Here is a 15,739-nt window from a genome sequence, read left to right on the forward strand (position 1 = left end):
TAGATAGATAGATAGATAGATAGATAGATAGATAGATAGATAGATAGATAGATAGATAGATAGATAGATAGATAGATAGATAGATAGAGTCTTATATGAGTAAAAATAGTTTTAGTTTATTTTGCATTTCATTAAATGACATTGCTCCCCAAATTTATTGCTTAATGTGGCGAAACTGTTTAGTTTTCGTGAGATCAAAGGCTGGACACTGCTCCAGATGTGCAGAGGTTTCTCTCTCAAGCGCACTTCATTAGAGTGGATGGTCGTGTCATAAATTAAACACCTTTCCCCCCATTTCTTTTGATTATCGAACTTACTTCTTTCCTAAACGGATCAATCCGTTTGGCTTTAGAGCAGCAGAATCGGTGATCACATCCTCCTTCGAATATAAAGACACACAGAGTTGTTTTTCCCAAGCCAAACAGCTGTGCAGCGTCATTGGATTTGTCACTGCCTTTGAAGCACATCCATCCTTTTTCGTTTGCAGATACAATAGGATACCTCATAATGAAAGGGAAATCAGTGTCCACTTTTGTCATAATTTTACTATAAATCAGTATATAGTTCGTTCAAAGGAAATCTTTCTGCCGTTAAACAGGAAGGCATTACCGCTAACGAGCAAAGGACTGCCTGCTGGCGGAGGAGTTTCGGAGCTCGGTGACAGCGCGCACTGTCCTTTCAGCACCAAGGTTTCACTTTACGCACGACCACAGCTTCACCCAGCCATGCAGTGAGAGCACCGAGTGGTCACTATAAATACCCTGCAACAATTGAACTGTGAAAGACAGAAGATTATGTGGAAAATCTGAGAGTATTTTTCTGAAGACTCCAAGATGAAAAGTTATGTTTTTGATTACACACACACACACACACACACACACACACACACACACACACACACACACACACACACACACACACACACACATTCACGACGCTTTCTTTACAAGTTGTGAAGCTGTATATAGTGTTTTATTCTCAAGGGTATGAAACATAACGCTTCACCCCTATCGTGTCTTCTCTTCACAATATTGTGGGGGAAACGGGGGGACTGGGAGGGGGCGAATCGGAGCCACTTGCACGCCCATACCCATACTTTTCTCCCCCCCCCCTTTAAAAAAAAAAAAGCTGTTCAAACCACGGCAGGCTAGTACAGACTAATCCCCAAAGAGGAGAAACCTGCAAACCTCAGTAATCCTATTTACCGGACTGTTCTGACCAGAAACTATAGGGCAATAAGTATTAAAACCCGTTTGTAATTAATTTTCAAAATGATCCTTAAACTGTCCATAGCATAATTGCGTTTCAATTTCCATGATGGATGTAAAACGCGCAATGGCTCTAATGAGGTTATGAGCCTCAGAAGAAGGATATGGGAGCATTTCCACTAAGATGTCGGTATCTGCGCTGTATTCTGGGCTGAGTAGAAATTTCAGTGGAAGTAGCCTATTAGTAGGAAAAAGGCTTCCTGTAACCGCGTATCGTACATATAAATGGAGTAAGGCAAAGGAGGGGGCACAGAAAACTTGACACAGCATTCAAGTGATGGTCACTCAACCCATGCACACTCACAGACATTGCGGAGTAACCTACAGCGGACAGGTCACCACGTCGGCGAGACAGAATAAAAAGTGAGCCTCACTTCTTGGCGACTAATCTGCTACTTCAGCCAGGACGCGCACGGGATCTGGGAGCACCGGACCACTTGAGCTTTTCTGTGCGCTCTCTCCCTGCAGTCTGCCGGTCTTCAAAGGATGACCACAGGGGCTCGGTGAAGATCCCTGACTTCACGAGCTTTGTTTTTGCATTAATAAAAGCAGCTTTTAAGAGGACATATTTTGGGCCGGACAAACTCCGAAGTTGCGCACAGTTTACTGCTGTGTGCGCAGAAAGTCATCAGTGTCTGAAGACTTTATAAAGGTAAAAATAGCTTTAAATTGTTACTTTTAGAATCTAGATTTCTTTACTGTTATGTTTTTATTCTTAGTTCCTCTCTTACTGATGCATTGTTGCCTTTTATCTGAGGTTGACTTAACTGTGTTGTGTAACGTCTCGGTAACAGAAGCCTGGATCAACATAAATAAAACTTTTTAAGCTACAAGACTACAGCCACATTTAGGCAATGAAGACACTCAAGTTATTAAAAACATAAAAACAGAGTAACTGTTTGAAAACAAGCACGTGGTAAGCAGTTTTGCATAATATTTTGGAAAGCGTATTTGAAGATAAAGTTAAATAGCGCATGGGTAAGATTACTTAAAAGTCCATCAAGCTTCGGTCAATCAATTATGACCCGAACTTGATGGACTATTAGGTGCGTGCAGTACTGTGATTTTCGCTTTGTGGCCCATTGAGAAACTCTTGTGTTATTGTTTTGCGGCGTTGGAAGGATTTTAACCAGCATTTACAGTCGCTCTTGGCGGGGTGTAGCCTAATGGGATTCTGGGACTTGTGAAATTAGGAAATGAAAGGCTTTTAACATTCATACTCAATCTCTCCTGCAGGTGCCCAGAAAAGAAAATACGGCCTCACTGTTTCCCCCTCACTCCCCGGGAGCTATGAGCGAACTACGCAGGCATTTCATTATAGGACTGGTGTTACTGATGTGCACGCTCACCGACCACTGCGGCGAGAGCGCGCCCTCCACGGTCCCAACAGGGGACGCATCGGCCGGCATGGACGAGCAGCAGGACTTGAGGCGGATGGTGGAGATCGTGAAGCAGGTGGAGGGGAGTCGGGGACGCCACAGTGCCAAAACAGAAGCGCCAGCAATTTCACGGGAGACGAGCTCTCCGATGGAGCGGAAGGATTTTCGGGACCTCAAAGCATTCAGAGGGAATCAGGCTGTCGGTGAGTTTTCTTCCAGGAAGGAATCTTAAGTTGGATGTACAGTCAGGGATGTAGCATACTGCGATATGGAAGTTTCATAGAGAAGAACAATTTCCTCTCTATTTTCTCGTTAAGGCTACCAAGTGCATGCAATATAACCAAAACTATTTGGTTATAAAACCACTATACTTACTGATAGTACTGACGGTTATTTGAGGGTCATTTGGGCCAACTGGCCCTTTAAAGCTCTCTTACTATATTTTGCTTGATAAAAACATCCTTGTTCTGTGTGTTGTTATGGATAACTCCAGAGCTGATATTTTAAGGCCTCCTGATAAAAATATGCCATCCATCCATTTTCTTCTGTCTATATGATACAGACTAAAACTTGACACCCTTTCCTTATCTCCTCTCTTTAAACAGTCATATTTCCCAGAGATCTAAGAAAGAAGGAGAAGTTCATAAAATACTTAACAGGTAAGACATTACTGCTAAATCAATGTCTTTTAAAGTGTTTGCTAAAAAGATTCCTACAAAAACAGGCCAGGGAAGTCAGCTATAGCACACAAAAGTGAATTACAGCTTCAGACAATGACTACAAAACAGATGTTATTGAAGGTTGCTGCGGCAACGTTCTTAAAGCCTCTTCTCTGTTCTTGTTTCAGGTCCGCTCTCCTTCAGCCCCAAGTGCAGGAAGTCGGTGTATAAACTCTACCACCACACGAGAGACTGCACGATACCTGCATGTAAGCTGCCATTACACTGGCCCTCTTGACACCCTTAGTAAAGATCTTGTCCGTTCAATGTCAACACACTAAACCACTCACTATCTGTCCATCCTATTTTCTTTCCTCAGACTTCAAAAGATGTGCACGGCTTCTGACACGGCTAGCAGGCAGCCCACAGTGCACGGAGGGGTAGCACACACCAGGTACGGTACCATGTTCCTCTGATTCAAACATGAATTTTTTATGGCGAACAGCTTGTTAATGTGTCTCGTTGAATGTAGACAACAGAGTTCAGAGCACATTATAGACCGTGTGTGCGTGTAACACAGTCATTAATGTTGAATGGGATGTGATAAGGAGGAAGTATGAGGTAGTCTTCAAGGTCATTTACTTGAGCAAAATTAACAAGGCCATGTGGTAAAACTGCAGCCACAAGTAAAAGTCTTCAGCGTGGACTCATGTGCTCTGAGCTGATTTGTTGTTACTAGAGTAGCATTGCTAATGCATGCATGTTTTTTGGTATCAGCTTGCTTTTATAGTTCTATAACTGTCACTACGTTATATACAGGATTGTAGTAATACTCTGTACAAATGCATTACAGCTTGTTTTGTTTGTTTGTTTTTTTCATTAACGTAAATTTGGTAACATAACTATAAAGCAGAAAGAAAGAAAGGTATAGTTCTAGTGCCATTTCTCTCTTAAAAGTTGGCTAGAAGTACAAAATACTTCTTAATTTGACTGAACTTACAGTCATTAAACATACTGTGTTACTTTCTACTTCTGTGGCACAGATAACTAAACTTCCACTCAAATATTGTACTTTATGATGCATTCAAACGTTAAATGAATGTCCATTTTATGAATCTGTATTTTGAGCCAAGCTCTATAATATATTAATACACTAATCTATAACAGTATTTATATTTACAGCTATTTTTACTATTTCCTATAAGCACTTAACTGTGCTTTCTTCTAGCTCGGCAGCAGAGTTCAATTATTACATTGAGCACTTAAAGCATAAAATTACTGCTTACATAGAATTAATTGAGAATAATGATGTAATCAAGCACTTAAATTCTCACTACACTAAATCATTAGTAGTACTAAGAATAATTTTGCTTAAGTAAAATACTAGATTCAGGATATTACCTTTTTTTTTTTTTACTTTTGTGTGATTCCTATTTAAGTAAGAATAATAAGAATAAATAAAATGTTTGCACTGCATGAATTATCAGTGTCATTCAGAGTCAAAAACCTCTCCGGTTATGGTTATAGTGCAATGGTTATGTTGTTCTGAGGCACTACTCAGACGTTTGTTCTCTGTGGTGATATGCTTGCTGTGTCCACACACACACACCCTAACAGTGGCACAGCGAGAGCAAAGTATCAAATTTCTTATTATTTGTGATTCTTTCTGAAGAGGGGAGAATTTTTCAGGTGTTTTCAAGTTGGTCCTGAATATCACATCTTTTTTGTTACAGGTCAAAGTCACACACGAGTCCTTCAGAAGAAAAAAAAACTTGGGAAAAAAGTGCCTTGGACAGTAAGGAAGCCTAAATCTGACCAGCCCCGACGGACACTAGGCACAGTATTGTCATTCACTGAGGTCTCCTTCTGCTAAGGCGTGGATGGGTGCCACCCACCACTCAGGCTGGGCCTTGATGGTTAGCTGTCACCGCATGGGGGAGCAACCCAGGCAACAAAACCCAGACCAGGATAAAGACAGTGAAACTGAAGAGTGGAGAAGATAAAGAAACAAGCGGTTGAGACACACCAACCTGGGGCCTCTTCATGCTGGGATCCAAAAAAGATGTTGCTAAAACAAAACAAAAACATATTTTTCTTCATTTATTTTGCTCAAGAAAAGAGCGAAATCCAAATATGCTCAACCCTGCCTGTACTACCTTCTACACAGACAAGTTTTCACAGACCTCCAGCTGGCAGTCAGTGCATAGTTTCAGCCACTTGTGCTCATACTGAGAAAGAACTGTGATTAAATTATTAATTGCATGAATTTTCCACTGCATCTTTGTGAAAAAGATAAAAAAATAAAAATAAAACAAAAGAAGTGGTTGTTGGATTTTGGTAGAGTGCAGTACAGAGTATATTTATGTATTTGAGTCATCAAAAGGTAACATTGTACATAATGTAGGCCATCTTTAAAAGCAGGAGCAATATCTTCACGCTGTAAAGCGAAACATAAAAAGAAGCCACCGATGTACCATAAATTAACATGACTGGCATTTCCCAAAGGGGTGTCCAATATATATATATATATATATAAATATATATATACCATAGCTATATTTAAAAATGAAATATACTTAAATAAATTATGAGATTGGTACAAATATGGATTGCCTTTCTTTTCTTGTGCGATATTTTGCTTTGCATTCCCATCTTGAATGAGGAATGATCCTCGAATAACCCTGTGACTGGACCGAGTCCTGGAACATCTGATCCTGTGAACTTCCCACTGCTATTTCAGACAGACTGTTAAAAAAGATCAACTGGCAAAGCTCAAAGTGTTCGAATACATGTTATTGCAACATGATTTTTTTTATGTGATCACTTTCCAGATGTGGCGGTCAGCAGATTTCACTTGCTTTGCAGCAGTCACATTGAGAAAGGAGTTCCTCTTAAAAGGCTGAGTCACTCAGGTTTTCCTGTATATTTCTACTGGTATCTATTCATCAAAACTGTTTATTGTTATTTGAGCAGGTTTTGAGAAGTTTCCTGCAAATGCACTTAAGCAAAGGTGAATGTACAGTGCTTAACAAATTTATTATATCTAATGTAGGGCCTAAATTAAGAATACTGGTTATTACCAAAAAGGATGAGTTACTAATATGCTCAAAATTACATTTATTTACTGCTATCCCTGTAAATACAACAGAAAAAATAGTTTTAGTGGTTGAATGTTATGTTTCATTCATTTATGACTTCTCTAGCTCAAATTTGGGTATAGAAACTTATTTAATTTTGTCACTTACTTTTGTAAGTAATGCAATTTGGTTTATTACTTACCTAATAAATAACAATATATTATTAATTTTAAACAACCTCCTATGTTTTCTTCATTTTTATGGCAAATCGAATAAATTTATTAAGCACTGCAATATGTTTTTTGTTTGTTGTTGGGTTTTTTTTAAAGCATTTTAAAGGAGGAATGGGACCCACGAAAAGCAACACCATTGTTACTGTGGATGTGCTACAGACCACAACAACTGACAGGCTTCACTGAAACCAATTTGTGATAAAGAAATTGAATGCACACTAATATCAATTAGCAATTATGCTGACTAAGGGGAGGAGATAAATAACAACAAGACAGAATTAATTAAAAAGTATACAATTCTATTGACAGTTATATTATCTGTAAATCCACAACTGGTGCAAAAATAGTCCCTACAAAGACAAAGATCAAGTTTACTGCCACTATATGCAGATTACATGGACGACTGATTATCTAAAATACACCTCAAACATGGCAAAATACTACTTTTGAGTACTTTTCGGGTTCTTTTGGGTGAACTGGCCCTTTAAATAAGTGCATCAAGGTAAAGTTCTCTTAAGCCTTTTGCATGAAATTTGAACCCTGTACAGATGCAACTGCTGCAGACTGAATATTTTTGCAAGAAATTACTTTCGAGGGAAGCTTAATTTGTTTGGGTTTGATCCTAACCAAGACAAGAAAACACACACTGCTTGGAGGACCTTGAGTTGAACTTCATAAAGAGATTAAAGTTGGCTCTGCTCTATTCAAGTATCCCAGTGAGACAGAGGCAGTTAGCCAGTATGCATTTATAGCAGAAGCTAAAGCACCTTCATGGAATTAAGTCGTTTATTTTAAGGTACTCTGTGAAAACAGACCACCGTGTATGTTTTTAAAAATTAGACTACTAAAATATCTATATATTTTCTTGATCTTTTTTTCCAAATCAGGGTTACAGTGGGGCTCCAGCCTATCCCTGCTGTCACACAGCAAGAGTTAAATAGATCACCAGTCTGTATCAGGACTCACACAGAGACAGATAACAATTTACACCTATGGCCAATTTAGAATCATTAATTAACCCAACATGCATGTCTTTTAGAAGACAGCAGGACGTCAGTGTACCCAGAGAGTACACGCAAACCCCACAGAGAGGCCCCAGCAGCTGGAAGATTCAAGCCAGGGACCTCCTTTCTCCCCAAAGGGGAGCAACTTAAAGACTAAGAAGAGCTCTTGTACAATAATATAATCACTTTTTATGTAAAGTAAGGTAAGGCTGATACCATTTCTGTTTTTACACTAAATAAGAGGCTTGAGCTGGTTAACTTAACATAAATGGTGGTAAATGGACTGATTCTTACATACCGCTTTTCTACTCTCCTGCAGTACTCAAAGCGCTCTATACAACATGCCTCATTCACCCAATCACACCCATTCATACTTTAGTGCTGTTTAGCTAACATTCACACACATTCATACTCCAATGGATGTATGGGAGAGCAACTGGGGGTTACTATCTTGCCCAAAGATATTTGGCATGCAGACTAGGTGGAGCCAGGGATCAAGCCACCAACCTTCAAATCAGTAGCTGACCTGCTCTACCACCTGACTGAGCTACAGCCCATGGTGAAAAGATCCAAATTTAAAACAACAACAACAAAAAAACAATTTCATCATCAACCTTTAAAGCTTACTATTTAGAATACGAGTTTTTAAATTGTACAAAAAATGTTTACTAAGGCATAAAAAAATTAGTTGCAATTGAATTGAATTGAATTGATTGAATTGAATTGATATACCTTTATTAGTTCCACAAGGGGAAATTTCATAAGGCTGCCGACCTATTGCACGCAATGGTGGTGCCATCTTACCCTCCGACCATACATACATTACACAAAACATCACATGGGGAAGACAGGTCAGAGAGGTATAACAATGGAAAATGCACCACATGAGGAAAGATAAGGAAAAAAAAAACTCCCCCCAGACTGAGCTCCAACAGGGAGATCAGTTTGAGAACAGAAAAAAACACCTCTGCACATAGCACATGAAAAAACTCTTAATACACCAAAGAAACACATGACAAGCAACAGGGGTGGGTAAAGGGTGAAAGGCAGCCGAATTAGACAGTACATCCGGGCCTGCGTGCGCTGGTCTCCTTGATCCCCGTCAGCATCGGAAGGGAATAAGCGTCAAAGACGTTTGGAAAGGGAGGAGGGATGATTGTGTGCATATATGGATGACCTCAATAGAAGCTCAAATACTTTTTTTTTCTTCTTTTTTTGGACACAGGCAAGACCAGTCTGTTTTATTTAGCACTGAAATAAAGTATGCTGGGGAAAGTAAGCCAGGGAATTAATTTGCATACCAAATAACTTGTACTGATTTTCTGGCATAGCTTAAAGAGTAGTTTGACATTGTTTGAAATCATATTTAATAGCTGTCTTACCTAGACATAAATGGGGAGATTTCCGACATGCTCTCGTCTAAATGCCAGATACAAAGTAACATTCAAAAACTAGTTCACTAGCCCAGTTGAGAGTCAATATAGGGAAGGAGCTGGTTTGTCTAAAGCTAACTTAAGGTTATGTATATAACCCCGGTTCTCTGAGTAGCATGAGTGAGCGTCTCACTATCCGATTGTTCAGTCTGACGTCACTAGCCGTGTCTGGGTCTAAACTCCGCTGCAGGTCCATATATCAAACGATCACTGTGGCATTACTGAGAGTTGAAAAACTGTCTAAAGTCTTTCATCTTTAATAAAATGATCAGCGTTCTGCTCTACCAGGTGTAACAATTGAGTTTAACATCCAGGCATCCATGAAAACGGAATTTATGACATTTAACGGAGTTAGAAGTTAGCAGGGAGTTAGCTCGCTAGCTTATATCTAAATACAATATCTAAATACAATATAGCATGTCCTGACTGCGGGGTTTTGGAAACAAATTCAAACGTACAGCTCTGCTATCACTTCCAGCATAAATGAAGACAGAAAACTAAACAGCAGTGACGTTTGTAGGGTTACTGAAGTTGGGCTAGCTGGTATATAATGATGTGCTACGTGACCGCTAGCGACACAGCTATGTTAGCATAATATAAACAAGCTAACTTTTTTTCCACTCGATAAAAGTTAACGTGAGTGTTCTCGGTGGTCAGGAACAAATGTAATCGCATGGCAGGATGCTGTAAAAGGACCAAACTTCAGCCAGGAGAACAACTGAGATAATCCATCCACAATACGAGGTTAGTCATTCATATACTGCTGCATGGGCTGGGCTGTAGTTACATCCTAAGGTTTTAAAAACTGAGCTTAAATAAATGATTAGCGGTAATAAAAGCCGAGGGAGGTCAACAGTGATCACTGACTGTTTTAGGAGCTTTTTGAGATCAAATAGAAGAAAATACATAACATTAAACATGTTAACAACACAAAAGCCATATTAAACGCAGACTACTTTAGACCCGGAAGTAGGATTCGTCGCGTCACCACTGAACAACCGGATTGGAACACCTCCTGCGTGACGGGCTGGGTAAGGGCAGCCTGTAAGGGCGCCCATGTCAGGAGGGGCTAGTGCCTCCCTATATAATGGGCTGACATAGCGTCATATGCCATTCAAAAACCTCTTCTCGCTTCTCACAGAAACCTGTAGACAACTGTGCTATTGGGTGCTAAGCTAAACTGTCCATAGATTCGAGTGAACAACTTGGTCGCCGGGCGCTTTGTTCCCAGCTTTTCAGTTGTCCACTAGCATACAAGCAGTAGCAATACTGTTCTGTAGCTAGTGCTGGTGTCAAGTTGCAATACTTTCACCCAGGGAAGTAGCAATATTTTCCAAAAGCGAAGTAGCAACACTTTGCTAATAAAGGTACCACTAGCTTCACCATCAGGTAGCAATACCCTTCGATGCTAGCGGTTTTACACATTAGGTAGCAATAGCTGTAGAAAAGTAGCACTACTTTTCACCCCACGTTAGCTGAGGAATAGCAATATTCTCCACACTCAGTGTCAGTCTCGCTAACGTGCGCAACCCTCTAGCTAACCAGCTACGACTGTCAACGAAGTTGCACAACTCTGTCCCAGCGGCAAGAAGATTTCTTCCTGGGATACACACCCTGTGTGTGCGGCATGCCTGGGTTTATCTCACACTCGGGCTGCCTTGACACCCGCACACGACTGTATCCACTGCGCGGCTTTCCCACGCAAACTACTCCGCCGCAGGCTAGCTCGCCAGGCTAACCTGTCGGGTGGCGACCCTTTGCTGTGTGAGGCTGCTGCAGCGCAAGGAGAAACTGAGATGCCCGATGATTTGGCCGCAACTGGATCTCGACATGCAGGACATGTGCAAGCGTGCAGCTGCTAGGCTCAACATCCTGTGGCCCGCCATACAAACAGAGATTGTAAAGTCTCGTTTTGACAGAAAGAAATTGCCAAAGGCGAAAAAGACGGGGAAGCATGTGTTGCCTGTTTTCCCGGAGCTTCTCGATGAGATAGCGGTGATGTGGAAAGCAAAACCTTACAGCGAGAAACACCCCATCGTGGGGAGCTCCCTGCTGGATTGTGAGGGGGTGGAGTCTATCGGCCTCCACCAGATGCCACAAGTGGAGCCGTTGGTAGCAAGCCATCTTCACCCGAGACGTCTCTGTCCTCATCGGCCCCATCTCTCCCCTCCAAAACAGACCGCTTCCAGTCTAGCCTTACAGATAAGTGCTACAAGGCAGCGGCTCTGTCATTAAGAGCCCACAACGCCTCCTCTATGCTAATGGCTTACCAAGCTGAGCTAGAAGAGGACATGACAGCTAAACCAGATACCACAGTGTGGGAAGAGATCTCGCGTTTCCACGGCTGTGATAATGCAGATGAGCCCGTCACCTCGCTCACCTGTGACAGAGGTGACGGGACACTGAAATGGCGTATGTTTCGCGCTGCAACCAAAAGGGGGTGCCAAAACGCCATCTTCGGTGGAGTGGCCAGTGAGCCCTCTGTCTCTCCACATAAAGAGCTGGGCTACCTGCACTCAGTCAAGATGGGTGCTGAGGACATTGGAAAAGGGCTACAGGTTGCAATTCAATGTCACTCCACCACATTTCAAAGAAATCATTTACTCTCGTGCTCTGGGCGAATCTGCCACTTTTCTCCTGGAGGAAATTTCCACCTTGAGAGACAAAGGAGCTATCAGAATCAGAATCGTGTTTATTGGCCAAGTATATGTGCAGACACATACAGGGAATTTGGTTCCGGTAGATGGTGGCTCTCAAGCACAGCAATGTAAATCACACACACACACACACGTGTCTATATATACACATTACACATACATACACAAAGCTGTGTAAATCAACTATAAATAACGAATCTAAGCTTATATACATAAAATACAGAAATGAATGAGGTGGAATGAATACTACAAAATGTACATAAGGTGCAGCTGCAGTCTGGCAGTGGGAGCAGTGTGACAGGTCAACTGTTAAGAAGGGAGATGGCGAGGGGAAAGAAACTGTTCCTGTGTCGGGTGGTCCTGGTCTGCAGGCTTCTGTACCGTCTGCCAGAGGGCAGCAGATCAAAAAGTCTGTGTCCAGGGTGTGAGGGGTCTGTGATGATTTTCCCTGCCCGTTTCCTGGTTCTTGAGAGGTACAGATCCTGGATGGAAGGCAGGGGCGTGCCGATGATCCTTTCTGCTGCCCGTACAGTCCGCTGCAGTCTGCTCCTGTCCTGTTTAGTGGCTGCTCCATACCAGACTGTGATGGAGGAGCACAGGACAGACTCAAGACTATAAGAGTTGTCCCTCCCGAGGAAATGCACAGCGGATTTTATTCAAGGTATTTCCTTGTGCCAAAGAAAGGGGGGAGGGGCATGAGATCCTTCCTGGATCTCCGTGCCCTGAACCGGCATTTAAGGACATACAAGTTCAGGATGTTGATGCAGGCGACTGGTTCACATCAATCGACCTGAGGGATGCTTATTTCCACATCCCAATATATCCCCCACACCGAAAGTATCTAAGATTTGCTTTCCAGGGGATAGCATACAAGTTTATAGTCCTGCCTTATGGTCTCTTACTGAGCCCAAGGGTGTTTGTGAAATGCACCGAGGCAGCAGTGGCCCCGCTCAGGGAAAAGGGCATTCAAGTGGCCACATACATCGACGACTGGCTGGTGGCAGCCCCAACCCGCCAGGAAGTGGCTTGTCACACAAATGCTCTCATACACCATCTGGAGAGTTTGGGTTTCCAGATAAACGTGGAAAAGAGCACATTGACGCCAACTCAATGCATTACTTTCATAGGGCTCAGCCTAGACTCCCTCCGGGTGAGAGCTTTTCTGTCCCCAGAGAGAACAGCGGCCATACGGTCATCCCTAGCACTGTTTCGCAAAGTCAACACAGTGACCCTCAAACAGTGCCAGAGGCTCCTCGGTCTGATGGCTTCTTCTCTAGTGGCGATAACACTGGGACACCTGCACATGAGAGGCTTTCAGTGCTGGGTGGGCTCGCGGGGACTGGACCCTCACCGAAACGGCCACCATTGCGTGAGAGTCTCTGCAGACTGTTCACTCGCTGTCCGCGAGTAGAAGAAGCCAGGTTTCTTGTCTCAGGGCATTGCCATGGGGGCAGTTTCAACCAGGAAGGTGATTTCCACAGATGCCTCTCTTTCAGGCTGGGGGGCCACCCACGAGGGCAGAACAGTGAATGGGGAGTGGGGCCCTCACATGTGCTCCACCCACATAAACTGTCTGGAACTGCTGGCAGTTCACCTGTCGCTAAAACACTTTCTCCCTTGGCTGAGAGGTCATCATGTTTTAGTGAGGTTGGACAATTCCACTGTTGTGGCCTACATCAACAGACAAGGGGGTCTGGGGTCCCCCAAGTTACACACACTGGCACACAGACTGATAGTCTGGAGCAGTGTCCACCTGCTGTCACTGAGAGCAACTCACGTGCCGGGAATCTTGAACTTTGGAGCAGATCTTCTCTCGAGGAGCAATCCGCTCTATGGAGAATGGAAGCTTCACCCAGAGGTGGTGAAGCAGATCTGGCTGCGATTCGGTCAGGCGACCGTGGACATTTATGCATCCAGGGAGAATGCTCAGTGTCCCCTGTTTTACTCGCTGCACGATCAGAGAGCTCCACTCGGGGTGGATGCTCTAGCTCACGAGTGGCCGAGAACCCTCCTCTATGCTTTTCCCCCAGTGGCCCTCATTTCTCCAACTCTGGCCAGAGTGAGGGAGAGAAGTCACTATATGATCCTGATAGCCCCGCACTGGCCAGGGAAGCACTGGCTGGCGGAGATTTTTCAGCAGCTGTGCGGCCATTACCACTACGCAGAGATCTCCTGTCTCAGGCACGGGGGGAAATATTCCACCCCCATCCAGAGAGGCTAGCTCTATGGGATTGGCCCGTGAGTGGTTTAAGCTGAACACGGTGGGGCTCCCTCATAGTGTTATCGACACTATTCAGTGTTCTAGAGCATCGTCTACTAGGATGCTATATGAGCACAAGTGGCGTGTGTTTGAAAGCTGGTGCTTAGAATCACAGGCCATCCCTTTTCAGTGCTCTGTGGCTGTGATTCTGTCATTTCTTCAGGCCCTGATTGATAAGGTTAAAGCCTTCTCCACCTTCAAGGTGTATTTGGCAGCAATTTCAGCCTGCCATATTGGTTTTGAGGGGAAGACTGTTGGCCAGCATCCCTTAATATGCCGTTTCATGAAGGGTGCACGGCGTAAATTGCCTACATCTAGAGTACAATACAATATAAATTTATTTATATAGCACATTTAAAAACCCGAAGGCACATGAAAGTGCTTCACAGTAATATGGAGAGTCAACATAAGTGTCTAGGCCGTTGGCTCCATCGTGGGACCTTCCCATAGTATTAGCTGCGCTCTCCTGTTGCCCATTTGAACCCCTGGAACAGGTTGAGTTAAAATTTCTGTCCTTGAAGACGGCTCTATTGATTGCTTTAGCTTCAGCTAAGCGTGTAGGAGAGATCCACGCTCTCTCAGTGCATCAGTCATGCATTCAGTTCTCCTCGGATAATACGAGGCTCAACCCTGCCTTTATCCCAAAGGCCGGCTTTTTGCCCACCACCTTTCTCCTCAGAGGAGCAACAGCAGCTGCATACCTTGTGCCCAGTCCGTGCTCTGCGCACACCCAGAGTGTCAGACAAAGTGACCAGCTGTTCGTGTCCTGGGCTAAACCACATATGGGAAAGCTTGTGTCTAAACAGCGCCTCTCCCATTGGATAGTAGGAGCAATTGCCCTGGCCTATACTTCGGCCTCCTGCTGGCTTGCGTGCGCATTCCACTAGAGGTTTGGCAACCTCATGGGCTCGCTTTAGGGGAGTTTCTATTCAGGAGGTGTGTGCAGCTGCATGCTGGACCTGACCTCATACATTTGCCAGGTTTTACAGGTTAGATGTGACAGCACCTAACCTTGCGCATTCAGTCCTCAGTGCAGGTTCTTCCCAGGTGGAAGCTTCTCCCCTGTGAAGTGCTGTTGGGGACAGTTGTCTTCTTAACAGGCATGTCTGGTAATCTGGGAGTCAGTATTTCTCCCATAGTGAGACACGAAACAAATGCTATGAAAGAGAACTTAAGGTTATGTATATAACCCCGGTTCTCTGAGTAGCATGAGTGAGTGTCTCATCGGACCGCCCTCCTTGCTATGGAAGCGAGGAAGAGGTGGGCTTGTTTTGAATGACATCTGACGCTATGTCAGCCTATTATATAGGGAGGCACTAGCCCCTCCTGACATGGGCGTCACTTAGCCAGCCCCATAGTGAGACGCTCACTCATGCTACTCAGAGAACCGGGGTTATATACATAACCTTAGGTTAGCTTTAGACAAACCAGCTCCTTCCCTATATTGACTCTCAACTGGGCTAGTGAACTAGTTTTTGAATGTTACTTTGTATCTGGCATTTAGACGAGAGCATGTCGGAAATCTCCCCATTTATGTCTAGGTAAGACAGCTATTAAATATGATTTCAAAACAATGTCAAACTACTCCTTAAGCTATGCCAGAAAATCAGTACAAGTTATTTAGTATGCAAATCAATTCCCTGGATTACTTTCCCCAGCATACTTTATTTCAGTGCTAAATAAAACAGACTGGTCTTGCCTGTGTCCAGAAAAAGAAGAAAAAAAATCATTAAGTCAGGAAAAAAAAAAGTTGTGTTCTCATATTTAAA

General features: G+C 43.3%; 1 protein-coding gene across 1 annotated transcript; it reads left to right on the top strand.

Moving 5' to 3' along the window:
- Positions 1 to 1,156: 1,156 nt before the first annotated feature.
- On the top strand, positions 1,157 to 6,912 carry alkal2 (ALK and LTK ligand 2). Its single transcript, XM_005914533.2, has 6 exons — positions 1,157 to 1,920; positions 2,505 to 2,850; positions 3,253 to 3,306; positions 3,495 to 3,575; positions 3,686 to 3,760; positions 5,040 to 6,912. Exons 2-5 carry the CDS (start codon positions 2,559 to 2,561, stop codon positions 3,748 to 3,750), a joined length of 492 nt encoding a protein of 163 aa, XP_005914595.1. The 5' UTR covers positions 1,157 to 1,920; positions 2,505 to 2,558; the 3' UTR covers positions 3,751 to 3,760; positions 5,040 to 6,912.
- The last annotated feature ends 8,827 nt before the right edge of the window (positions 6,913 to 15,739 follow it).

This window comes from Haplochromis burtoni, unplaced genomic scaffold (genome assembly GCF_018398535.1).
Source record: "Haplochromis burtoni strain Fernald_Lab_line unplaced genomic scaffold, NCSU_Asbu1 Contig_8, whole genome shotgun sequence".
Classification (NCBI taxonomy): Eukaryota; Metazoa; Chordata; class Actinopteri; order Cichliformes; family Cichlidae; genus Haplochromis; species Haplochromis burtoni.

Bases quoted from the DNA above. Each gene is read 5' to 3' on its own strand.
- alkal2 (XM_005914533.2), top strand. From the start codon at position 2,559: ATGAGCGAACTACGCAGGCATTTCATTATAGGACTGGTGTTACTGATG. The intron at 2,851-3,252 runs GTGAGTTTTCTT...CTCTTTAAACAG, and splicing joins CAGAGGGAATCAGGCTGTCG to TCATATTTCCCAGAGATCTA. The intron at 3,576-3,685 runs GTAAGCTGCCAT...TTCTTTCCTCAG, and splicing joins AGACTGCACGATACCTGCAT to ACTTCAAAAGATGTGCACGG.